This window comes from Notothenia coriiceps, unplaced genomic scaffold, assembly GCF_000735185.1.
Source record: "Notothenia coriiceps isolate Sejong01 unplaced genomic scaffold, NC01 NC01_scaffold00038201, whole genome shotgun sequence".
NCBI classification, from domain to species: domain Eukaryota; kingdom Metazoa; phylum Chordata; class Actinopteri; order Perciformes; family Nototheniidae; genus Notothenia; species Notothenia coriiceps.
In genome coordinates, this window is record NW_011370902.1 from 122,778 (window position 1) to 148,672 (window position 25,895).

Consider the following 25,895-nt stretch of genomic DNA (forward strand, 5'->3'; position numbering starts at 1 on the left):
CGTACGTAGTAGGTAGGTAGGTGTGTGTGTGTGTGTGTGTGTGTGTGTGTGTGTGTGTGTGTGTGTGTGTGTGTGTGTGTGTGTGTGTGTGTGTGTGTGTGTGTGTGTGTGTGTGTGTGTGTGTGTGTGTGTGTGTGTGTGTGTGTGTGTGAACATTTAACAACTATTTTAAATAGTGTTCACTTTGTGTGAAAAAACGCAAAGTACTTTAATACATTGATGACGGCATAGTTTTACGTTTCAATGTGTGTGTGTGTTTGTGTGAGCCTAACCCACTTTACCCCACGCCTGTGCCCTCTCCGGGGTGTATTTGGGTGCCTGTGTTGAGCCATGCGTTAAGAACATTCCCACAGTAAATTATGAATGTGTTCAGTGTGGGATTGTGTGTGTGCCATATTCAATTATAAATGTACCGGGCTGCTGCTGGGGCATCGGGTCCAATGAGAACTCGTGGCTCACGGAGCCAACATACAAATGATGAAGTGGACTAAAGAAAAAAGGTATAAGACCAATAATATGTCTTTAAAATGTAAATGAAGATACCAACCTGTCTTTCTTTTACATTATGTGCAATTGTTTATTCAAGCATGCTGTGGGGTTTATCATATTTGTACCTTAATTTAGATGTCAGAGTTTGTTGAAAAGAGGGCCATCTGTTTTATCAACAAATGCATGCGTCTGTCCAAAAAGTGCTTGTATCAGCGTATTCATTAGTGAAAATTGGCACCAAAAATAAAATATTTGGCATCATGAAGTTATGAAAAAAATAAATAATAAATGCACTCTTAGTTGCATCTTTAGATCAGACACATTTTCCAAAACTGTATATACCAACATCACGACATCAAAGCATGTACTTTTAGCTGCATCGGTAAAAAGTGTATAATCTGTGGTGTCAAGCTACAATTGGCACTGCTGCAAACTTTATATAATCAAACAGCTAAAGGAACGAAGCATTGGCAAAAGAAAGAATTCTAGTCATTACAATATCTTAACATTTTGGCAATCATCAGGGTAATGTCACAGGCATTTTATGAGCTCCTGCCCTTTCCTGTCTGGACTCCACTTTTCATTTTGTTCAGATTTTAGCCCCTGGGTATGGATTCTGACACTTTGTGGTCTGTGCACTCATATTCAAAATGAGCCTCATATCTTTGTGGTGTGAGCAGATATTAACCATATCCCTGTACATTCCCTGTGGTAACTTCTCTCAGTGTAAATGCAGTCGTATCTTTTTAACTATTTTCGGGGATGCAATCATGTTACTGTTTTTTTAGGAACACCTTGGAAAATGTAGGAGGTATTTTAATATTTTACACTCCATTTTTGTTCATGATGGCTGGAATTGTGCTATTAGTTTAAATTAGGGTAATAAAAAGAAGGTGAGAAAAAGGGGATCCGCTTCCTCGACTAACCCCTCTCCACCAGGATACACACTGGCAATGAGTTTTGACTGGAAGGGTTGATTACTAGAGACCTTTAAGTATAATGTAGCACAGATGAATGGCACCACAAACTAAATTCGCCACGGTAATTATTATTAGAGGTGAATCAACACCTCTAAAAACAGTCAGGCAGGCAACCAAGTTGACAGTTACAAAACCTTGATGATCAAATACAGCAAATATTAATAAGGTCTAAATATCTGTGTCAGTTCGATGAATTCAGCTGCAAGGTTGTCACATGTATGTCTGCCTGGCATAACGTTACTCAGTCATGGTTCCGGGTACGGTATTGCAAGCCCAGAGGCCTGTTGTGTGTGTGGGTTTTGGTGTGTTTGAAGTAAGCAGTAACGTTAAAGTTGTGAAGTAGCAGGGGCACTGTGTTTCTCATCTAATTGTCGGTAAATCAATGCAACTACATTCCAAGTCCCAACCCGTGCCTTGATCAATCATATACGATTCTTTAAAAAGCTGAAGTTTTCATTTACATGCTATACTTTTTGCTGAAACAATAAAGTAAGCAGGGAATGGGCAGGCCGCTTTCGTCTCTGTTATCCATCTTGCACTCGGTGTTCCTCTCCAACACTGCGTTTTCTGCTGAGCTATCATGGTGCCTGCAGCAGAGAGCTAACTATAGTGGCAACATGTCAGGTCTGCTGAGACACACTCCAGCTCTCATTAAGCAAACAAACACACGCATACACACAAATGCATGCACTAAGACACAGGCAGACAGACACACGACCACGCATGTAAAGACAAACGCCCACACACAGACAGCCCTACATACACAAACCCCCCACCCACCAGTGGTTAATTATCTAGCTTTGATTGCGGGCATGTTCTTCTCACATTGTTAATTAGAACTTTGAACACTTCATTAATTGGACTGAGCTAGTCCTCAAGGGTGTGTGTGTGTGTGCGTGCGTGCGTGCGTGCGTGCGTGCGTGCGTGCGTGCGCTCACCAGTTTAAATCGCTGCATGGGGATCCTACTGGTATCAATAGGACTCCTCTTGGCTTCGTCTCTGAACCGTGCCTCTGGTAGTGCCACCGCACACATCACGTGAGCCCATCTATATACATACACAATAACAAATGAATACATCATGATGATTAAGAAGCACAGACAATTATGTGGGTGAGCTCTGGAGATCAGAGCTAATCTGAGAACAAAAGCCTGTCTCACTTGTCGTTTTTGGTTTTCTTCAGAGCTCCACCTCTGAGGTTACAGAGACAGCATTCCTGAAAAAACATAAGCGGGAGTCAGAGAGGCAGAAAAGGTGTCATTTCACACAACAATATCCTTACACATGTTTACATACAACACCTGCATTGTGGGGGAAATAGGTCAAATTGTTGTGAAGTCTTCTGAGAACAAAAAGGCATTCACAATGCGACTGCGGAACGGATATATTTTCCAGTGTGTTCATCTTCTAAGTCAAGCGAGGTAATGCACACCAAGTAATGAAACCACAAAGTAACTTCACTAAGCAACATCTGTTTTTTTAGAGGAACACTGAGGCTTAAATCAGAGTCCGTCTATCAAGCCTACATTTAAGATGTTGGTCTTTTTGATCAATGCTGCTCTAAAATAGCAATGCCCCCATTAGTAATGTGCATATAACTACATTCCATCTAAAAATACAATCGTCACACAAAGAGAAAAATCATCTTACTGCAGTAAAGCTTCCTTCTGTACAGCGATCACATGACCACTGTTCACCGACATCATCTTCGGCAACACCGTAGCAACCTAAAGGAGGAAGAGATAGATAGCAATAATTGGTAAAGATATAACTTTGAACAATTTCAATCTTTATCACTGACTCAAATACCGCCAAACCGGGCAGCATGGTTTAAAAAAAATCATAAAGCACACAGCAGATGTGAGAGCTAATGGTAAATCGCTAACAAAGAACAGAATTAAGTGCCATCTACAATTTGTTCCCAATGATTTTCAACAGAATGGTGGTATTGTATCATGCAGAAAAAGTGTAAATGGAGAGAGCATGTGTGTAAGGGAATGGTTGTGGTTAAGAAATGCAGACAACAAAAGAGGAAGAGTTACATCTATACATCTTTGTTTGGAAATGCATCTGTTAGTGTGTTCATCTGTGTTTCAAAAAGCACTTTGTAGAAAGCCAGACTTGCACTGGCGTGACAGTATGCCTTCGTTTCAGACCCTTTGTAACCCCAGAACATACACAGTAGTATGAATCAGCAACATTTAGTAAATATGTGCGCCTTTCTTAGTTCTGGTCTGTGCTCTTGGTGTGGCAGAGGAACAGAAATGTTTTATAAAAAACATAAACGCTTGTGGCTTCAAACTAAAAAACATTTTGACTTTATAAGCAAGACAAATGTGATTCTGTTCAAAGCCGACAGCTGGTTAAACTCCATTCCTAGAGGTTTTAGACACATAAGCTGGGGGGATTGTTTCATTTGTAAGAAACCCTTAAAGTATGTTCATGTGTACGTCTCAGTTCTTTCCCCCCACTATCCATCACCAAACCAAACATAAAATCTAAGCTCACCTCTCTTCCTTTCGCAAGTTCAAATAACAGTAGGGGGTGGGCAGCTACTTCAACTTGTACTTCCCGTCGGTCCTTCAAATCTAAACTTGTGGCTTTTTCATCAGTTTCAAATGACATTTTCTTCAGCTCCTGACCACACACTGCTTTACCACCACCCCCCCACACACACACACTCACATGCAGCATACACAGCACATACATAACACCTAGAGCCTCCAAAGTAAAAACACCACAGGCCGGAAAGTATAAGGGTTTGAAAGTGACTGGGAGAAGAAAAGTCATTTTAAAGCTGTGGATTCCCCGACAGTGTGTGAGACCTTAAAAGTGTGCTTGTGTGTGCCTGCATGCATCTGTGTGTGTCTGTAGAAAAGACCGGCTGAAAGCTTAAGATATTGGGAAAATGTGCATGGCTTGAGAAAGAGTCCTAGGGCTGTTTCAGTGTGTGAATGTGGGATTAAGATAATGTACCGAGTATTGCGGCTGTGTGTCCAGCGGAACAGAAAGGCTCTGTTTTTTTTTTGTTTTTCTTAAATGTGTGTTTGTGAGGCCTTGTTGCACTGGCTTGGGGCTTTTGGACAGGAAGTATGTGTGGTGAAGACAGAGGAATCAAACTCATTCGGCTGACGGGGGAAATAAAATACTCCCAACCGCAGAGAGAGAGGGAGAGAAAGGGAAACAGAGAGTGGATGGAACATTGAAACAGGACTCAAACCCGACGACCCTATCACAATGACATCAGAAAAACAAGCACAGCATATAAAAACAAACAATGCAGTTTGGTGAGGTATCTACAACACCTGTATCGACCTTCACACACTATCTACACGTTAATACGTACTTGCGTGGACTTGCAGGCAACAGCCCTGGCAGTAGAGCAGAGGGGAGGTGCCGTCTTCCTGCAGCAGAGGGTTTGTGGGAGTTGGGGGGCAGTTCTGCTCCCGGAAAGAAAAGCAGATCTCTGGGATAAGGGGCTTGGTTCTCCTGAGACCACCACAGGGATGTGTGTGTCCCTCCATTGGAGAAGAGAGTGTGGGGGTGTACTTGGCTGTGATAGGTGTGTCGTCCTCTGCTTTGTCTTCAACCTTAAGAAGAACATGAAAATCATTCAAATTGTTTTTAAGAGGTGGTTAATAAAATATTTCCCCACTAATTTGCTTTATAATTAAGGTTGTGGCAAATTACAAGAGCTGGTTCTGTAATAAGACAATGATAAGCTGCAGGAAAACCACATTCATCACAAGCGGGATTAGTATTATTTTCAATACTTAATTTATTCGCCGGTAATTATTCAGCTTTAATTATTTGCAGAGACAGCTGCAAACCACTTAACTATGTATTTACTGAGGCTTTGCTTTCTTAATAAAACAAAGGCCATCGTGTCTTCAACAGTGAGTTATATCCAACTAGTAACACAGGTTATATTTGAGTTGAACTCTGCTTTACCTGATAATAGGGCATGAAGAGTGTGCACACAGCACAGTGGGGCTGCATGGAGGCCGCATGAGCATTGTACTCCCTCTCTGATGTGAAGCATCTCTTCTTGTTCTGCCACAGGTAGATGAGGGGCTTCGCCCACGCCTCCATTTCCTGCTCCTCCTCCTCCTCCTCCTCTTCCTCCTCTGCCAAGCTTGCTTCAGGGGGCTCTAGGTGGAGACAAAACAAAGCTACAACATTGAGAGCACTTATCTATTCCACTTTAACCTTTTTTCTACTATGGCTCAGATGATGATTCATGAACTATCGAGTGCATATCTCTCGTCTGGTAGTATGTTAATTAAGCCTGTTCTCAATCGAAAACAACTGTGTGCCCTAAATATCAAACATAATATGCATTCGGTGCACAACAGACTTTAGCAGTATATACCAAAGCTAATTCCTGGTATGTGTAAACCTACTTTGTAATAAATCTTATTCTGAATAATAGATTTGCTGCTAAGGCGGCATTAACACCAAATCATGCGGTCCAGCATTAGCTGTAGGGTTATACCAAATGGCCAATATTTGTGACGTCATGACGTGAACTTTAACACTCCGATGTAAAAACAATTACACTTTTTATTACACAATTATTGTTTTCCGTCAGAGCGTCATGATTTGCTCCACACTTTAAGGCGTCTTTATTCTTTTGAGGGACTGAGCCTTGTGCTGGAGCTTGTTGCAGGAAGCACGCTATCAAGTTCCCAACAGAGTTGCTAAAACGAGCATCAATGTAGTCAGCTGTTACACAAACTCCTGGGCGGTTGGGGGTAAGTGCTTGTGTTTCGTTTTTTTACCCTTAACTTTTAACAAAAGTATTTTTCGGCACCCATCCCCATGGCAGCGAGAGAAAGCAACGTTTACTGTACTCTCTCACCGACTTACTGGTTACGTGACTGGCCAACGAAATACGACATTGGGCTGCGTTTCTCAAAATGTTTGTCAGTTTAAAATGTTCTGCCGCACACCGCTGCATTGTTCCAAAATTCCCAGCCCAAATTCACTTCCCACACTCAGATGACTGGAAGGATGTGTGTTTTCGCCAAACCGCCTGATTTGGTGTAAAGTCAGATCTAATCTATCCACAGTGGTGACAATCCCCTCCAGTGACATGAAAACCATTTTCAATGAATAGAGAGGCCTGCCAGTTTATAAAATTACCCAAAATGATTAAGAGCTCTCATCATCATAAAATAGGCTCCTCGCAGCCATGGTCATTTCATGGTAATTTCTCAGGGATAAACAACTAAAATGCCTCCTGAATTATTCATCCCTTTCACATCCATAGAGATAATGAATGTGACTGTGTGACTGTGTTTGTGTGTGTGCATTAGTATTTTTTAATTGAGGCCCCTCCCCACCCACCCTGTTAAACGAAAACAAAGTAGTACCTATCTCTGTCTTTTTACTGTGGTAAGCCTGAGATACATCCGTTTAGTTTATGTGTGCATTGACGTCAGTCCAATCATTTTGGGAAACATAAAATGTGAAAAATGAGAATAGGGAGAAGTGACCTTAAGAGTGGGATGAAACGATGGTTATAAAAAGCTACGCTGTGGGAAAAAAACTAATGTTACCTGAAGTGTTGATTACTATGTAAAAGTTTGTTTTAACGGTAATGAAACAGCAAAGTGAATTCCAGTCCTCCTAGTTTACCTATGAGAACTGTAATCTAGTTCAATGCAATGCAAGCAGTGGAGGATCGTGGATTCTGGCTTAGTGCCATCCACTGTGCAGCTCAGACCACAACAGGAAATATCCCTGGGTTGTTATTGAAATGAGCTTGTCTCTTGGCTTAAAGCATGAACATGTGTCACTCTGAATGTTGGGAGTGTTTTTTAAGGCCTGACCTTTGCAATATCTTTCAATGAACTGTGTGAGGGGTGTGTGTGTGTGTGTGTGTGTGCGTGAGTTCCCACCATCATCACTGGCATCCTGTGGTTTGACAGCCGTGGGTACAGCCCTCGCCATAGGTTTCCTGAGTGGGTGTCGCCAGCTCTTTCGTGGTCCTCTTCACCGACAGGGCAGGGTACTGGCAGGAACAGGCATCAGTGAAAGGCATTAGAGTGCAAATAAAATGTATTTGTTTCAAACTTCAGCTAAAGACTGAATGTGTATGACTGTGTGTAAAAGAGCACTCACTGCACAAACCTCCCCAGGTTCCAGGCCTGATTCATCACACTCGCAGTTACTTGTATCATTTTCCTCCTCTTCCTCTTCTTCTTCTTGTTGTTCCTCCTCATCAGATGAGTCACTACTGCTCTCTCCCTTCACTCTACATTGCTGCTCCATCTCTTCGCCATCAGATCCCCTTTCATCCATGTCAGACACCCCATCCTGTTCACCTCCTGCCATATTCAGAGGTGTAACAGCAGTATTGGAGTGTAGACTCTCCTCTGTGTCCCTATGTCTCCCCAGCTCCCTGCACAAGGAGAGGGCGTCAGACCCATCTGTGTCCCCTCGGTGGAGCTCATAATCCCCACAGAGGCCCAGGGACTCAACAGCACCAACTGAAACTAGTGAGGTGGGCTCGAGCTGGGCCCAGGTGAGAGGCCCCCCTTCCTCTTCCTGGTTCTCAGACTCACGTAGGTCTTGTTCTGTGACCTCCAGGTCTGTGACTTCTTTGCACTGAGGTTCGGTCCACATGGTGTAAGGCAGCGGGTCGTGGGTGAAGTCAGAGGGGAGTTCTGGGTGCAGACTCTGGATGAGTACTGCAGGACCCTGGGAATTTAAGTTTTTCCAAATACTGCTGGAGAAAGGTTTGGGTTCCATGTATGAGTTCTCAAAAGTACAATGGGAAGGGGAGTATGTAGTGTGGTGGTGCAGCTGTAGTGCCGAGTCACCTTGACTGCATAATGGCGTATGGGGGTTATAGTTTGAGGTACCAGTTAAAAAAGGCAGACCATTGTTCAGACTGAATGCATTGTCCCTATGAGCCGGGTGCTGTGAGTTTTCTTTGCTTGCTAACTCTAATAGGCTGTACTGCTGCTCTGTTTGAGGTACATTGCTCTTAACTAGCTGGAGAGGGGAAGCATCAGTTTGTCCAGTGGGAACATTTTCCAGCTTTATATGCTCCTGTTCCGCAGCAATTCCTGGCGCTTTTAGCTTTTCATGGACAACACCAGATTTTATTTTGTGCATAGCATTGGTAGTTAAATGAGCCCCGTCTCCTTTTGAACCAGACACTGCTGCCCCTTTACAGCTATATGAAGACTCTGACTTCCACTTGTTGGCACGTTCTACAGAAAGAGGTTCTTTTGACATCTTTAAGTTGCTTTTTAACTCCTGTTTGGCTCCATTTGAGGACAGAGAGCTAGTTAGCGTCTCCCTATGAAGCACAGGTGCACCCTGGTGACTGCCTGATGTAGCTTTGGGGACGTTGGTTAGCCCATACTCAGCCGGGGTGAGGGAGGGCATCTCTTGGATCAGTACAGGTGGCAAAGGGCAGATTCCAACCATATCTGCTGGCTCCAGAGTGAGTTGTGGCATATCTACTGCATTCCTCTGCAGCAGAGGAGGGCAACGATTTCCCTTGGTGATGTTTTTCTCCAAATTGCAATTTTGTCCTGAAGGTGAAAATGAGCAACATGATGTGCTACTACCCCCCTCTGCTGGCTCAGATTTAAGATCATAAAGTGCTTTTGTAGTGGAGTGTGGATTGGTATGTTTGGTATCAACAATTGTGTTTATTTTCTCTGCTTTAGCGATGTTGTTAGTGTAATTATCAGTACCCGTGTCCATGCTAGTGTCAGTGTTTGGTGATAGCCTTAAAGTGTCTTCTTTACATGAGAAACTCGATGTTTGAGAGTTATAGTCAGGCGGACACGAGCTCATCTCAGTCTCAGCAGAGTTGTTTATTGTGTTGGATGACGAGCTGAGTGTTTGAGCCTCCAGGGGAGAGACCCTGATACAGCAGTCCTGAGAAGGTGAGAGGTCTTGTGGTTCAGGAGAGCAACACCTTGGCTCATTAGTTCCCAGGTGCATCATGGTATCCTCAGGCCCTTGTCTGAGTCCATCGGGAGTCCTTCTCGTGACCCCTGACCCTGAGAGGTGTTGAGGGTCAGTGTGAGTGACCGTCTCTTCCTTTAGGTCATTCGTCACTGGTGCAGCAGGAGAGGGAATGGGGTTGCAGTAAGAGTTATTCGAAAGACTTAAACTATTACTCTCTACACGATTTACCTTGACCACACACATCTGTCTGCAAGGACCTGTTGAGGATAAGGAAAAATTAATATAATGTACCTCAAGGTAAACAGCAACATAAGCATGCAGTCAAGCTGTTTAAATCACACCCACGCATACAGTATACTTGCTGTCTCTTACCAGAGAGCTGAAAAGGGTTCTGGTTCTGTTTGTGCTTTGACTCGGCTTCCATTTTCTTCTCTTTTTCCTCCTCTTCCTTGCAGCTTGTCCCAGCAGCAGACTTTCGCACCTTGGGACCAGTCGGACCCCCCAGGCCTTTCCTCTTGCTGCTGGTCAGCGCTGTGCTGCCATCCAGGGCAATGGGCTCCTCAGTGGTTCTGAGGCGCTTGGATCGCATACGAGAGTGGGTGCTGCTGTGAGGAAGGATTGAGATAAAAGAAGATTGAAGCCCAAAATTAAGGAAACAAATGTGGAAGTTTTTTATGTGTGCCAAATGCCATTGTCTCTTCACTATCCAATGCACTAGGGCCACAATTACAGGCATCATCACAGACTGATGTCTCTCCAAATGTTGCATTGGACATGTTCTTTTCTTGAGAAAAAACTAAATGGGACAATTTCAACAATATGATGTCATCAATATACAAACAGCACCACTTGTACTCCCACCATCAGCTGCAATAGACTCTTCTCTTTAACATAATTGCAGGGAAAGCAGAAGAAACTGTGTTGGAATATGAATACAGTACCCTTTATTCAAAGTAACTTTGTCCTTGCGCCTCCTCTGCAACCAGCTGTGCAGCTCCGGTGTTGTACTGGGAGTGGCGAGTATGTGATCAAGAGGTGCAGAATCTTTGCCCACCATCCAGTTGGCGTAGCGGTCCGGTTGAAACTGTTTCACAAACGGTTCCATTGATATTTTTACCATGTCCTTGCTACAAGTGCACTGGAAGAAAAAGATGAGTATGAATATTCTGTCTGCTTTGGAAAAACATAAAGAGGCATTGCAGTGCAAACTAACACAATTATAATCAATTCTGTTTGATACTGTATGACTATGATTCGTAAGCATGAATTGAATTGTATTCTGAGACACTTTGCTGGATGTTCCAAAGACTTGAAGCATGTGCATGAATGTTACCTGTGTGGCTACTTTGCCATAGTCTATCCAACGCAGAGTGGCGAAGTTGGTGGACTCCGCACAGTTGAAGCCATGATTGAAGCCAGCATGGTAGCCATAAGGGAAGGTGATCATGAACTCTCCAGCTTCCTGAGTAATCTGGCAATTTATTATAAACATAGGGGAAGAGATTGGTTTGAAAGAGTAAAAGAAATGTGAACTCTCCTCCCATTTTCTTTTCTAAATAAGAAAGTAAAAGAGAATGAATGAAATCCTTTAATAAGTTACTGCAGATGTCTACATTTCAGAATGAGCACTGCTAATTTCACTGGCATGAAAAGCTGTCCCAATAAAGTTGGTAACTAAAGGGCGTATACAAGGCAAGAAGAGGAATTTTTCAAAGGGGATGAGGACCTACCTTATCAAAGGGAATGCCATACTTCTTCAGTATGGAAGGGGAGATTAGAGTCATCTTGTGACGAAGAAAAGCCTCACACCCCTTGAAGCTGTTAGGAAAGAAACCTGACAAAAATGTGCACAAACACAACATTAACATAGAGTGCAAGCCAGCGGAGAAACATGTATAACATGCATAATAAAAAGCTTGACTAAAAAGTGTTTCTGTGGTCAGCTTTTCAACCTTTACAGATCTAATTAACAGATTACATTTACAATGAATCTGGGTAAATCAAAAAATAAGCATATTTTCAGAACGTGTCACCATGAAAAGTTTCTCTTTCTATACCTAACCATTAACCTTAAAATATCTGTGTAAACCTGTTTTAACATGTATTTATATATAGTTCCTTTTATATAGGGTTCTACTGTAATTTGTATCATTAGTTTTACATTTTTGGATTTCCATTTATCCAGAGAAGTAATCAGCATTGCAATCTTAGACCTAATAGCCCATTTTAAATTGAAATTCAAACACTTTAATAATGACTAAGTTGTCAAATGAACATTATGCATTACGGTTTATTTAGTCTACTTACGCCTTACAATATGGATTTTTCTAAAGAGCTTTGTCACTACATTAAACCTCCTTTTGCATTTACATTTCTACTAATAGCAGTTTTTGCACATTTGTATTCTGAGCTCATTAGCATGCGGCATCCTTAGCTTTTCCATTATCACTACTCTCATCCAATTTCAGAGTTGAATTGATGTGCTGTTCTTTGTTGTTTAATGCAGACTTGGTTCTGAATGCTGCATCATTATTTAATAACTGTTTAATTATTTCTCCCGCCTTAATTCATATATAGAATACAAAGAGAATATAAATGATTATTTTACCTGTAGCCAGACGCTCCAGTCTCTTCCCGTGCTCAGGGGGGATTGCATACCTATTAGAGATAAGAGATAAATATGAAGCAGACAGAAATACTTTTCAATGTGTAGGTGAAATTCTCCACATGCATTCTTCATTATGCCTAAACTCTATAATACAAGTTTTCAAGCAAAGCCTTTACAACTTCAAGACTGCCATCAAGTGGTGGATGAGCGAATAATTGTAAGAAGGCTGATGGGACAGAAATGTTGTTATGTCTTATTGGAAAAGTGTATTCAGGTGCACAGTATAAACCCTCCAATTACCTTGGCAACTTCTGAGCCTTTAACATTTAAAAGGTTACCTATAATGCAAAATCCACTTTTTCACGTATTTTATACATCAACATGTGTCCCCTCTGTGTAAAGAGATTCTGAAAGTTTCAAAAAAAAAAGATTCGCTCACTTTTTGTCCTGATCCATTTATATAGATACCTGTCTGAAAATGAGCTGATCAGATTTTGGCCACTTTGTGATGTCATAACGATTTTTTGGCTTGTGTAACCATTAGCCAATCAGCAACCAAGGTAACCCCCCCCCACCCCCACCTGAATCTCCTCCTGGAGCACCATGTTTTGTATATATCTGAGACCTATAATATTTTGACGAAAAATATTATAATAGGGGACCTTTAAAAGCCAATGCATTTGGTCTTTGACTCTGTTAACACCGTTTCAAAATACGGAGTCTAATTCAATTTCTAAAAAGGAGAAAAAAAACTATTGCTGTCAACTTAAGCGTTAATCTCGTTTGGCCTTATCCTGCACTATTTCTTGTGCTACACTGCCGACGCAATTGAAAGGAAACTATTCCCGATGTTCCCGGTGACAAACCCGGCTCTTGAGTGAACTCCCACAAGGTTTGACGAGGCGCTCCATTCGACTAGCAGCATCTGCCCTCAGGTCTGTGGCTTTTTTATCATATCACCTGTCAGCTTAACAGAGCAGTGAGAGGGAGAGCCATCCTCAGGTGGAGGTGACATGGCAGGTGAGGGGTAGGGGTTTGAGAAGAGGTGAGAGAGGTGCATCTTAAAGCCGCTCCACTCCAGAGAAGAGATGTCAAAATAGAAGCATGATGAAAGAGTGTACCCCTGTGTGTTAGATGATAAGGGTATGCGTGTGTACTTGGATCATCAGGCTGTTCTTTGCTGTGTGTGTGTGTGTGTGTGTGTGTGTGTGTGTGTGTGTGTGTGTGTGTGTGTGTGTGTGTGTGTGTGTGTGTGTGTGTGTGTGTGTGTGTGTGTGTGTGTGTGTGTGTGTGTGTGTGTGTGTGTGTGTGTGTGTGTGTGTGTGTGTGTGTGTGTGTGTGTGTCTGCCTGTGACACTGATCCCTGTGGGTTGCAGAGCTCACTGCTCTAATGAGCAGAGCTCCCTTCAGGGCAAGAGGAGAGGAGAGAGAAATTGAGCAAGCCAAGCTGACAAAGAAATAAAAATAAACCTACATTTTGATCTACCTGCATTCTTCACTTCAGCTTTCACTTTATCATTTTAACCCAACACTTCTTAAAACCCAGCTTCTCTTCTATTAAAACATGCAAGAGCTTGAACAAATAAACGTTTCTGTTTTCTGTGACAGGGCGTTTATTTCGTCTCCTACTTTTTTTTAATCTTAATCCTTTTTTTAAATCATCACATTTTAGTTGACTAGGAATATTGGCATTTGAATTTAAGTCAAATAAATCCTATACCATTTCCCTACAGTATCCTTTTGGATTATTGTAGCTCAAGTTTAAGGACTGAACATTGAGACATCGAAATAGAGATGGACTGAGTGCTGTGCCGAAAAAAGGACAGAGAAAGGGGAAAATAATAGTTTGCATTAACTCAGTCAGAGCGTCAGTACAGTATTTTCTATAATATCTAACAAGATATCATGGAAAATTCAAAGTGTGTAAATCTACCCAAAAGAGTAACTTAACACTTGAGTGACTTCTTTAGTTAGTTAATTATGTGTTGCAATCAGCTTTTACCTATTACACTAATTATTGATGAATTGTCTCCGAGTATCTCTGTCCTCTAGAGCAGGGGTTCCCAACTTTTTTCCCAAGAGCCCCCCCAAATGACTCCTGTTGGAAGTTGCGCCCCCCCACCCCCACACACAAGGGGGGGCGCAACAGCGGTAATTAAAGTTTAAAAGTCTCCAAAATGCTACAACTACTGTCACAAACTGGATGAATGTGAAGTATTTTGTTAAAGGAGGATGAAGGCGTAATTAAGGAGCACTATTGGAGTGACTTTGATGGGTATTGGACTCAGGATTAATTTATTTGGATTCCCGCTGTATGAAGAAATTAAGGGACGGCGCAAGTGGAAACAATTCACAAAGGGATTAAACTGTTTAAAACACATGCTCAAATTAAGCCGAAATTTGCCGATGTGTTTATGTGGATTCAAAAGTCGTAAATAATCTACAAAATGGAGGAGAGCGATCTGATCGGAGCAACTGTGACAAATAATCCAACTGAAACCGGCATGGACAATAACTATGTTTTAAAAATGCGCTTATCCAGACAAGCCCGGTTTGGAAACTTTACGGGCAGAAGAAACATTTCTATAGAAAGAATTATACATGTCTGTCTTTTTATGCCTTTAATAGCTACTAACTTTAATTTTTATTCAAATTAATTAATCAATTATTTTTTATATTTTATTGTAATGTAGAGACAAGGCTTTTAGTGACAATCATGTATTGCCTTACAATTATATGTAAAAAAAAAAAAAGTCTAAATATGATATTTGGCCTCAAATCATCTGAGGCCTGGCCTGATGCCCCTGCTATCTTTGCCCACCACTGCTCTAGAGCTTCCAGAGACAGTTCAAATGTAGTGGGGGAAAAAGTTAGTCTGAAGCTTAGCTACATCAAGTACAAATAAGTTGGCAATCAGGCAGGTAAAATACTTCAGACTGTTAAACAGTGTTTGCAATCATTTTACAGAAACAATGTATAGTGAATGGTAACTGGTTAAGATTAGAAATGTGTCAATTTCTCACAGTAGCCATTGCCTAAACCAGACCATATATAGACCTATAGTCTGATGAGGGCTAAATGCGTGTAGCCATTTTATCCAAAGTGTAGAAAAGTGGATGTGAACATAAAAGTGTCACTGTACTACTAGTGGTACTAAAGTATGTGTCTTACTTAGTATGTGTCGCAACTAGTAAGACACATACTTTAGTGAATATTATACAGTTGGTTTCCATTGAGTGTTAAAAGTATTTTTCAGGCAATTTTTCATTGCTTCTTTGTGTGTTTAGCCCCTTTCCCATACTAACCATGACTTGGGCTCTCCAAAGTGGAGGTAGTTGATGCTGTACAGGTCCATATCCTCAGTGTGCCACGAGAATGTGGTCTTCCACATGCCAAAGTATAGGTATGGAGTGTTCACCCCCTGGATGGAAACACCGCAGTCCTCCTCGATAACATCCAGGATAGAGTTGAGGTGGCCAACGTTCCACTCCTCCACATCCTGGGAGATTAGAAACAATTGGATGTCATAAGCAGCTTAGTATTGTGGTTGCCAATGACATTTTTTAATCCAATCAGCTACATTAAGGAAGATTTTACTCATTGTGCCACCAGCACACCTTAAAATGACTCCAAAAACCAGTTTTCCAAAGACCAAACTGCTAGATTTAGGTTAAATAATATGAAATAAAGTCTACCAAAGTCATTTCTACTGTTTGATAAATAAAGACACAGAGATTAACGCATGTATTAAAATAGGTGAATAAAAACAGGGAAATCAACAAAAGAAGAAGAAGGCTCATCTACCTCATCATAGAGGCTGCCACTGACATCAGCACCATATATGGGTGAGACAAAAGTCAGGTTCTTCCAGTATTTCCTCTCCAGATCTTCATAATTCAGGTAGCGTGGTGTACAGTACCTGTAAAGGAGGAATAAATAACAATTGGTAAGGTGAAATGGCCATCTGTATGCCAGCAAGGAAAACATTAGCACAAACTACATAGCAGCTAAATGTAGAACATTAGCACTTTTAAATCATTTATCCAAATCCCATCTTTAATCAGATTTGGGATTAGGAAAACTAGCATTAGAAATGTACACATGGCTTAAGTAACTTTCTCTTTACCAATTTTCAAACTTTTTTGTTAGATAAGCGGTATAATTATAATTATTATTTGAATATGAACAGTTAGGTTTTCTTTAAATTAGGTCAAACAGGGCAGCAGCATTACTTCCTAGATAAAATGTATGTATTTAGTACCCACATGTCACTGTTAGCTAATCGCCTGAACTCCTGCACGCTAAGAGGCTTCTTCTGGATGTTGTATTGAGTGAAGAGCCCTGACTGGCCAGCCATCATCTGCTGGATGGGAGCATCAATCATGAGATCATCTATGTCATCATAGGTACGACGGGGCTTCCAGCCTTTAGGAGGAATCACCTGGGGGACAAACAGAAGAGGAGAGGTTTGGAAAACAAAACAGGAGTGGAGTAACCTAGTACAAATAGGGTCTTGCTGTTAGAGGAACACATTAGAGGAAACTTTGACACACCAACTAAGTGGACATCATGAATTCCATAACTCACAGACAAGACAAAAATTATGTTGAAACTGTTTCCAAGTTGAAATTTGAAAAAAGGCTCCCTACCTTAGCCAGACCTGCGCGATGTGCACCCTGAGACTCCATATAAACCAGGTACTGGTTGAAGTCTTTGAACTCCTCCATGGTGGGCCTGAACGTCATGATTTTGCAGGTGGGGTTCGCAGGGGTAAACACCTCTGCCCCCGCCATCCTGCCGCCTCACCAGATATAACCTGGAAAAAGAAAATAAAGACATAAATTGAAATCTGCTCAAAGGGTATAATAATAATGACCTATTTCCAGATGTAAATATAGCCAAAAAGTAATTTGTGTTTGCTTAATTTGTCAATAAGTTGTTAAGTCGATGATCAGTGTGTTTTTGCATTTAACTGCTCCCAATCAGCTATTTTTCCTTACTGATTGTCTACAAAATATGAACCACTTAATGTGATTTACAGGCTGTAATAAATATTAACGTGTGGTTCAAATGTACAGGTGTAAAACTTGACTAGAAGGCAGTGGCTTATGATCACCGCTAGATGGAGGTAGAGATTCAACGAATGTCGATTTGGCCCTATGATCCTTTCTAACAACCCAATTCAGATTGTTGTCCCATCCACCCACCCATCCCACTCCCAACTCCGACTTTATTGTTCATCAGACAAAGGATCACATTGCCCGAGTCATGATATTGTGATTTTCAACCATATATTTCTTCATAAAGCTACTTCACTGCAAACCATATTGTAATGGCATTCAACCCGATTATGTAACAGGCAATTGCAAGCTTAAACAAGTTTGTGTAATAAATCAGCAACAGTGTTCAGACACTATGTGTTTACAACCTTACTCCTGTTTTAAGTACTAAAACAAACATTTCAAAACACGGATAACCTAAATCGTGCTTATTCTGCCTACTATTAATTGAAATCAACACATTAGAACACTGGGATAAATAAATATCCCCTGAGTTGTGGTTTCGCTTTAAAAACTGGATTTGCGTCTATGGCTTGGCTGAGCTTTGTTGTCTGTCAAGCCAGCTAACTAGCCTACGTTTTGTTATGATGCAAAGTAATGGCTGAACAACTAGCACAGCTTGCTAGCTTAGCTTGCTAGCTTGCTTATATTAAGATTTGGCACTCTTGATTTGTACGTTGTGAATTGATTCATGGTACCGGACTATAAAGCACTTGCAGCTAGCAGGTGGAAAATAAATGCATATGTAGCCGTTTAGCTAACCTAGCTAGCACACCAGCTAACTCCTTAATGCACAAGTGAATGGGGTTTAAATGCCCCTCGCAAGGTGGCTGCAGAGAGGCCCGTAGCTCCTTCGCTCTGTGACTTTGTGTGATACTGAGGATTTACTATGATCTTTTGTATCGTGTATACATTATTGTATCGATCCTGAAAGACCTCTGGCAATAGACATGGGAACAATGAGAAACATAGTCCGAGATGTCCACTGGCATGAACGCGTGCCAACTTCCTAGGCTGGCAACGCTAACAGTTAGCTGTTGATATGTAGCTTAGCTAATTTTGCACTAGAGTCACATAATGCAGCACACCGATTTCTGTCTAACTGAATCAAAGCTAGCTTACATGCATCGTTTTTGCCGGTATATCACATGTTGTTTCAATAAAAGCAAAGAGTATTTTACCTTGATTTAGAAACACAGCGCCGTGTTGTTATCTCTTCCTTGTCCGTCCAGCTGATTCACATGACAGCTGCTGCTGCTTGCATTGAGATTAAACCATGTTGAAGACGGTCTATACTCCACAAATGCGTGTCAGTGTGCTAACGTGATCCACCGAGATGAGAGGCAGACCGTGGTGGGGTGGACTTATCCATGCACTGGGAGATCTGCGAATCAGCAGGAGAGTGGAAGAACTGCAGCTCAGCCAATGTTGTGTGAACCTGTTCAACAATGTTGTCTTACAGACTTGGCTAAAATCCAAAGGAGTACTGTAGTTATAAAGGAAAAAAATATGGAATTTCTGGTTAATAATTTGATTTTGTTAAGCAAACACTTTATACTTAAATGCAAATATCTTAAGGTTAAGCCACACATCACTGGATGGAAGAACGAACTTAAAGGTCCCCTAATATACTGTTTTTCATCAATATATAATAGGTTTCAGATACAAAACATGTCTCTGAAGTGTTTGGCTCGAAATACCAAACAGATCATGAATTGTAGCATCCCACAAACCCCTCTGTTTCAGCCCTGTTTCAAAAGTGCTGATTCTAGGCTTGTTTGAGACAAGCGAGACCTGCGCAGTTGCGATCAACGTCTTGCTAGTGCGTTGCATGATGGTTAGTCATTTTGTCCGACTTGCTCTGGAGGCTCGCCAACATGAGACGTTGAAATCTCGCGGGACAAAGACGCCCGCAGACTTAGTACATATCTGACATTAACGATTAAACACATGTGTGCATTCTTTATAAATGCAAACCGAGTCACGCCGATTCCGGAGGTGGCGGTATGCACCTTAAAGTTGTTTGCAATCTGCCAAAAAACCGAGAGAAGAAGAAGAAGGCGAAGAAGAAGAAGAAGAAGAAGAAGAAGAAGAAGAAGAAGAAGAAGAAGAAGAAGAAAAAGAAGCCGACTCGGAGCTGTCCGACTTCAGGCGAGCTTTTTGAGACCTCCCCCGGCTGCGATCGGCTATTCTCGTCTTCTTTCGAGGCGAGCCGCAACGCGTCTCAAACAAGCCTTTTTACTTTAGATGAAAATAAGGAGCCACTCCCCACGCCCCTCTGCGAGATATTTGGTTAATAATAATAACACAATGGTGCTCTAGGAGGAGATTCAGGTGATAAGGTGGCGGGTGTTACTTTGGTTGGTTATTGGCAATGGGTTACACAAGGCCAAAAAATCGTTATGACATCATAAAGTGGCCAAAATCTGATCAGCTCATTTAGACAGGTTTTTATATAAGTGGGATCAGGACAAAAAGTGAGCCAAATATTTTTCCTGAAACTTTCAGAATCTCTTTAGAGGGACACCAATGTTTATATAATAAAAGACATGAAAGAGTGGATTTGCATAATAGGTGACCTTTAAAATGTTAGCAGCTCTTCATTACATAAAGGAAAGAAACACCAAGAAATTATTCTCATTATGACTTTGTTCATTCTACTTGAAAGACCCTTACTGTGTTGTTAATGAAAGTTTGTTTTTTTTGTTTTTCATTTTATTTGTGTAGGATGTATTCTGTTTAATTTGATTTTGATACTTACTTTATTTGCTTTTTGTTTATTTTTTTGTATTTGTATGTTTATTCTTGTGTTCTGTTTGGTTTATTTACCTATGCTGTATTTGCACCCATCAATGTTATTGCCTGAGATATAGTGCCTTTAAAGGTTTGTAAATGACTCATGATTAATAACGTTTTTTATTTAATGAAGGTAACAACACAGTCAATGTTAGTGGAAAATTGCGTTGCGGTCTCCAGCGGTTAGACTCTTTTTTTGCACATCAAATGCATTACGTATTTGTTTTATGTTATTTTGTGTAACCTTGCATAAGATTTATTTTGTGCATTTGTTGATTGAAACCAGTTTTTTTGTTTTAAAACAACTTTGATTTGCTTGTACCTTTTTAAAGAATAACATTCAGGTTACCAATAACAAGACATTAGGCAGGTATTTGGTTACAATAATGTGAACCAAAGTCCCTCCAGATTTCCAGTGCAGGACTCTGATGCTCTTCCCAACATGTTAGGGTAATGTATTTAAGCCAGTTGTTTATTACTTGGAATCATTTGGCGTCACTTGGTTAAAAAAAAAGTGTGGGTGACAATTTCTCCAGTTTAACATCAGCATAGCAAGAAGACAAAAGATGTTCTCCCTTGGTGTTGGAACCCTCGAGCAACCTTGCAATGAAAAACAAATGCATAGAACTTGTGGACCACTCATGTTGTTATTAACCAACAATGAACGCGCCAACTATACAGCTACTTGCTGTGATGTGATTTGGAGTGAATTTGTACCTTTATGCACACAACAAGCACACAGGTATGGAGGAAAGAACATGACATAAGTACAAATTAAATAAATGCATAAATACAGAAATAAAAAAATACAAGAAAAAATAAATGTGTAAAACAAAAGAAATAAAGAGATGTGGAAATAAATACAGGAATAAATAAAAACATAAAAGCTGAGAATAAAACAGAACATAATTGATTGATTGATTGATTGATCGATCGATTGATTGATTGATTGATTGATTGATTGATTGCAATATTTTTTAACTATATATAATAATAATAATAATAATAAATGTTATTTGTATTGCACTTTACATTTGAAACAAACCTCAAAGTGCTACAGTACATAATAAAAAAAGATAAAGAAAACCATTTGCAAGAGTCAAAATGTATAAACAGGTTAAAAAACAAGTTTAATATATATATAGTTAAAGAAAGGCAACAATTGAAACGAAGCTACATGGACTTGAGTGCTACAATATTTAATGGTTTTAAAATTGTAGTCACATTATTGGAAATTAGTGTTCTTGTTTATTACATTTCTTTGTGCACGCTATTTTTCAGAACATTTATAAGTTATACTTTTCAAAAGTGGTGGGGACAAAATTGGCCATTTCCTTGAAAACAATGTCCTTTTGCCTAAATCTGGGGATCTTTATGTGGAAGCTAATGAATGACTAGACTATGACGATAAGAGCCTATATGCGTCCAACTCTCTAACTTTGTAGAACTCATTGCTGTACGGTAGTGATGGCGAGATGAAGCCTTATGAAGCTTTGAAGGTTCTCAAATGGGTTCATCTCATGAGGCTTCATCTGAACCCCCCTGTTGGTCAAAGTGTGTAAAACAGGCAGAAATTTGAACAGTGTGATCTTTCTGTGAGTTCCCAATGAATAAAGCCTTAGAATAACTCTAAACAATGAACATAAAATCATATTTTCATATAATACATGTGTATGAATATTATATATATACCTGCCCAGTTACTCAAATTAATATTGAATTAATCAAATTAGTAATCTGATACTTGATAACCACGAATACAAAATACGTAAAAAATGACAAGCAATGATATATATCACCTATATATGATATAATCAGACACTAAAATAATTTGTTCAAAACTAGCTTTAATTGCTCCTTAGAATGTAATTTTCCTCTGTGGTTTTCTTTGCAACACATTTTTGTATTGTAATGACACTCGTATTTTGTTGATTTGTGTATTGCAAGGTGACATTGAATGTTTTGAAAGGTGCCCTCAAATAAAATGTACTATTGTTATTGTATCTGTGCTCTCACTGTTAATGTTCTTTTTTTCCCGACAAGGTTAAACCTGGTGTCAATAGGGAAGATCCGCACGGTTCTCTACAGCCCATGTTCAGCAGAACAGGTGGTGCAGCTGCCTGGTTTGGAACCCCCACTATAACTTTGTCCAGGGTGGTCGTACTCCCACCAAAATCACACTGGTGTTGGCTGTCCCCCTCTAGTTTGTGCACACAACAACATTTTACTCTGGGCTCATTTTACTTCCTGGCAATGAAATATCCCTGCTTTTATAAGTTCAAGTGAAAGTCTTTCAGCACATATTGTTTATATATAAATGATATGTATTCCCTGCAACTAGTTCAATCCCCACTGCAGTCAGCATGTCACTGTGTCCCCAAAATTGCATAATTGATTAATAATTATGACAAATAAAATAATAATAAAAATACATTAAAATTCAATAAACGATTAGTCGTTGGGGCTGCTGTGTTAGCCCCAACGACTCATCGGGGGACAGGGAAAAAAACAACAAATTAAATAAAAATACTAATAATAAAATACTAATAATAAATACAATTTAAATTACAACAACAAATAATAATAGATTCAATAATTATAATAAAAAAGGTGATATAAATCCATAAAAAATTATTAAGTAAAGATACAATGAATAAATAAATCAAATACAAAAAATTATATCAATGCATAAACAATGAATAATTTAATACAAATTAATATTGATAACATATTAATAATATTTAAATAAATAAGAATAAAAATAAGAATAATAAAACACTACAAACAATTATAATAAAAAAGAAAGAACAAAATGGAATAAATACAAAAAAACAATAATGACACAAAATAAAATACAATTATATAAATACATGAATTTGTTTTATAATAAAACAAATTAAGATCCACGCTCCGAAGCCTCGGCGCAGTACGTAGCATCACTCCTGTAGGGGTGATGAAGGAGTGGCACCACCGAGTGCAGTGACACTAAGTAACCTGCGTGGGGCGCTAATGACTTTCTGCAAACATGGCTGCCCAGGATGAACTCAGTAAGTTTCTCTCTGCGTTTTTGGTGATTCATTTCTCCTTAAGTGTCGTATTTGTTGTTTTAAAAAAAAGTGTGAATACTTGGCCTGCTTCATTCTAGCGTGTGGGATGTTTTTTTACACTGACAAAAAAGCTTATTTGAGTAAAAAATGGTGCAGGAACGAGAGCTAGCTACTCAGCTATAGCTAGAATGCTAACGTCAGTAGGCCGTGTGCCCAGTCATGCTCAAAATGAATCTATCACGCAGTTTATTCATATATTTATATGAATCAAGCTTTTGAAGTGTTGGTTTTTCAAAGGGAGTGTTAAGAGCATTTAGGATGATGTAGCAGAGTGTCGGTGGTAGTGTAAAGCAAGTGGTAAAGCGTCAAAAGACATGAAATGCGTTGATAGTCTGTCAGTTGTTAGCTGGCTGGTGAACCATGCTAGGAGAAAGAAGGCAGGGCTGCTGATGGTTTCAACACCTCAGCAGCTGACGAGAGGAGCTTTTAAGCAAAACAGGGACTGCCTGTTTTTACTTCACTGTTTTAATACTGTGTGATGTACTGCCTCGGTGCCTCTCTTTGAAGTTAAAGGTCACACAGACTGGTTTTGCCTGTGGTTGCTACTCCCAATAGGTGATACTTCCATATTTGAATGGAAAGCTGATGTCAAATTAACTGCTCCCATGTTCTGTGTTTATCGGGGGTTATCTATAATACCACTCGTACAATTTAAATATAAGAGTTGATCAAAAATGTTTCTCCTTAAGGGGTATATCATGTAACTCATTAAAAACAGAAATCAAATTTAAAATAAACTATTTTTTCAAAAAACAAAAGTTAAGTAATAGCTGACTGCAAACCAGAGCTGTTTTGGATAATTGTACTCAAAGTTACCAAGGTGTATGGTTTGTATATTGAAGTATGATATGTGTATTGTAATGTGGTTTTGTAAAACCGCTGTATATTTTAATCAATTTTTGCATGGTCAAATCTAGAGACATGAATAGCTGTAAACTCTTTCTGAAGCACATCAATGTTGTGCTCTATATTGGAATCAAGGTTCATTGTATCGTCTCTTAACAAATAAAATAAATTTGATTCAAATGTATTAATTTTTGTTTTAGATCAACTGGAACGGGTGTTCCTTCGCCTGGGCCACGCAGAAACGGATGACCAACTACAGGACATTATCTCAAAGTTCCTACCCCCTGTGCTCCTCAAACTCTCCAGCGTTCAGGAGGGTGTGCGAAAGAAAGTAAGACGGGTGTCTCTATCTGTGCCCAAAGAGATTACAATGACTCATGAGTGTGTGCTCTGTATATACACATCATAACAATTTGATATAGATTCAGCCTAAAGCCATGAGAACCTACACCTCACATGTTAGTTTATTTGTACAGAAACATACAACTTCAATTGCATAGATACAGACATACTACCTCCTGATTCAAGATGCCTGTAAGGAGCCTGGATTTTCTTTATTTTTTTGCTTGTGTGTATTTATGCATTTGTTTCTTAAATGTCCAAATTACTTTGTGTTTTGGTTGACAGGTAATGGAGCTGTTGGTCCACTTGAACAAGAGGATAAAAAGCCGACCTAAGATTCAGCTACCTGTAGAAACACTGTTGGTGCAGTACCAAGATCCCTCAGCGGCCTCCTTCGTGACGGTAAGAATAAAATATTTACAACCCTGTTTTTAATTTAGCCAGACTTTTTTTTTTTATTACATAATTATGCTCAACCTTGCCTGAAAAACGTCAAACGCGTCATATTACGTCACATGGGGGAGCAACTTTTCTCGCGACTCCTTCTCTGCCCAATTCACGGTAGTAGTTTGTAGTTGGTTTGAGCGGTTGTGATTTAGTGAGCTGGTATTTTCTCAGTAATTTTACATTGCATTTCACCATTTTTAATCATGGTGAGCTTGTGTTTGTGCAGGTTGCACAAACTCCAGCCTGTCAGGACATCGAGTCCACAGTTTCCCTAACAGGAAAAGGACCGGAGCTAGCTTTCGTTCCTGGGTGCGTTGTGCGAGGTGCATCCACCTCCCTGCAGCACAGCTGAGACCATGGGCTGGCATTTCCCACACAAGCACCTATCAGACAAAACGTTTATCAGGAAACCGTATTACATCTCTCTCCCCTCCTTTGCTGCTATCTCTCTCTCCCCCTTTCTCTATTTGGTTAATATTTTTCACGCAAAACAATTTATAACGTAGTTACATTCAGACGCGACTGTCCAGGTCGTGTGACGAAGGGGCGTCGCTCCGAGGGGGCGGGAGGACGGACTATCAACTGCGTTGTTCGAGGAGTGTGGGGAGGGGGCAACTGTAAGAGCTAGCATACCGTGCGACTATTGTTAAATAAAAATTACCGTGAAGTATGTAGTTTTTCCAACGGCTGGTGACGTGATCTAGACAAGATTTTTTCTATATGTACTTATCATGTGATGTCATGTAGACCCGCAGCAAAACATCTGTAAAGTGAAGCGCATACACTGAGTGTATCCCCTCTCGCGGCCGAGGGATTGCATTAAGTATTTGTCACCCAAGTGTTACGTCAAAACTGTGTCCTCTCAACTTGTACATATAATAGGTGTCACGTATACTGCACTGCGTTGGAATATTAATACTCGGACCGATCCGCAGGTTCTCTGGTCCTCGTCGGTTCCTAATCTTCTTTTTGCCGGTAGCGCTCTCTTTTACCTCCGACACTAGCTCCTCTTGTCACCTCTTGAACCGTAGACAGACACTACTGCCGCAATCGATGTCTTACTAATCGATTGAGGTAGTGTTGTAACACTTCAAATCCGATAGTATATAGTCCGATATTGATTTTCATGTAACTATTATATCAGGTTACAATGACCTTCTCTGACAACTAGACTAGGTATTGTCTTTGATGGGTACGCGTTCATAGTCGGCATAGAGCGACAATTGGATTACGTTGAGGTGTGATGCAGAAGTGCCAGCACATGCTCCCTCTTCTCTCTCGCTCC

At 40.3% G+C, this 25,895-nt stretch overlaps 2 protein-coding genes across 2 annotated transcripts in view; one reads left to right on the top strand and one right to left on the bottom strand.

Moving 5' to 3' along the window:
* Window positions 1-18,509, bottom strand: part of kdm4c (lysine (K)-specific demethylase 4C) — a 25,184-nt gene extending 6,675 nt beyond the window's left edge. The window contains 18 exon segments of the mRNA XM_010797559.1: window positions 2,408-2,516; window positions 2,630-2,685; window positions 3,120-3,196; window positions 4,816-5,059; window positions 5,421-5,620; window positions 7,373-7,454; window positions 7,456-7,485; window positions 7,605-9,661; window positions 9,777-10,009; window positions 10,346-10,542; window positions 10,738-10,875; window positions 11,135-11,238; window positions 12,013-12,062; window positions 15,318-15,511; window positions 15,817-15,931; window positions 16,278-16,453; window positions 16,662-16,828; window positions 18,254-18,509. Of these exon segments, the coding sequence (XP_010795861.1) occupies window positions 2,408-2,516; window positions 2,630-2,685; window positions 3,120-3,196; window positions 4,816-5,059; window positions 5,421-5,620; window positions 7,373-7,454; window positions 7,456-7,485; window positions 7,605-9,661; window positions 9,777-10,009; window positions 10,346-10,542; window positions 10,738-10,875; window positions 11,135-11,238; window positions 12,013-12,062; window positions 15,318-15,511; window positions 15,817-15,931; window positions 16,278-16,453; window positions 16,662-16,805 (4,206 nt within the window). The 5' untranslated portion in view covers window positions 16,806-16,828; window positions 18,254-18,509.
* Window positions 18,510-22,886: 4,377 nt separating this feature from the next.
* Window positions 22,887-25,895, top strand: part of ecpas (Ecm29 proteasome adaptor and scaffold) — a 35,277-nt gene continuing 32,268 nt past the window's right edge. Inside the window, exons 1-3 of the mRNA XM_010797561.1 lie at window positions 22,887-22,915; window positions 24,022-24,152; window positions 24,449-24,565. Of these exons, the coding sequence (XP_010795863.1) occupies window positions 22,894-22,915; window positions 24,022-24,152; window positions 24,449-24,565 (270 nt within the window). The 5' untranslated portion in view covers window positions 22,887-22,893. The remainder of the gene's footprint in view (window positions 22,916-24,021; window positions 24,153-24,448; window positions 24,566-25,895) is intronic.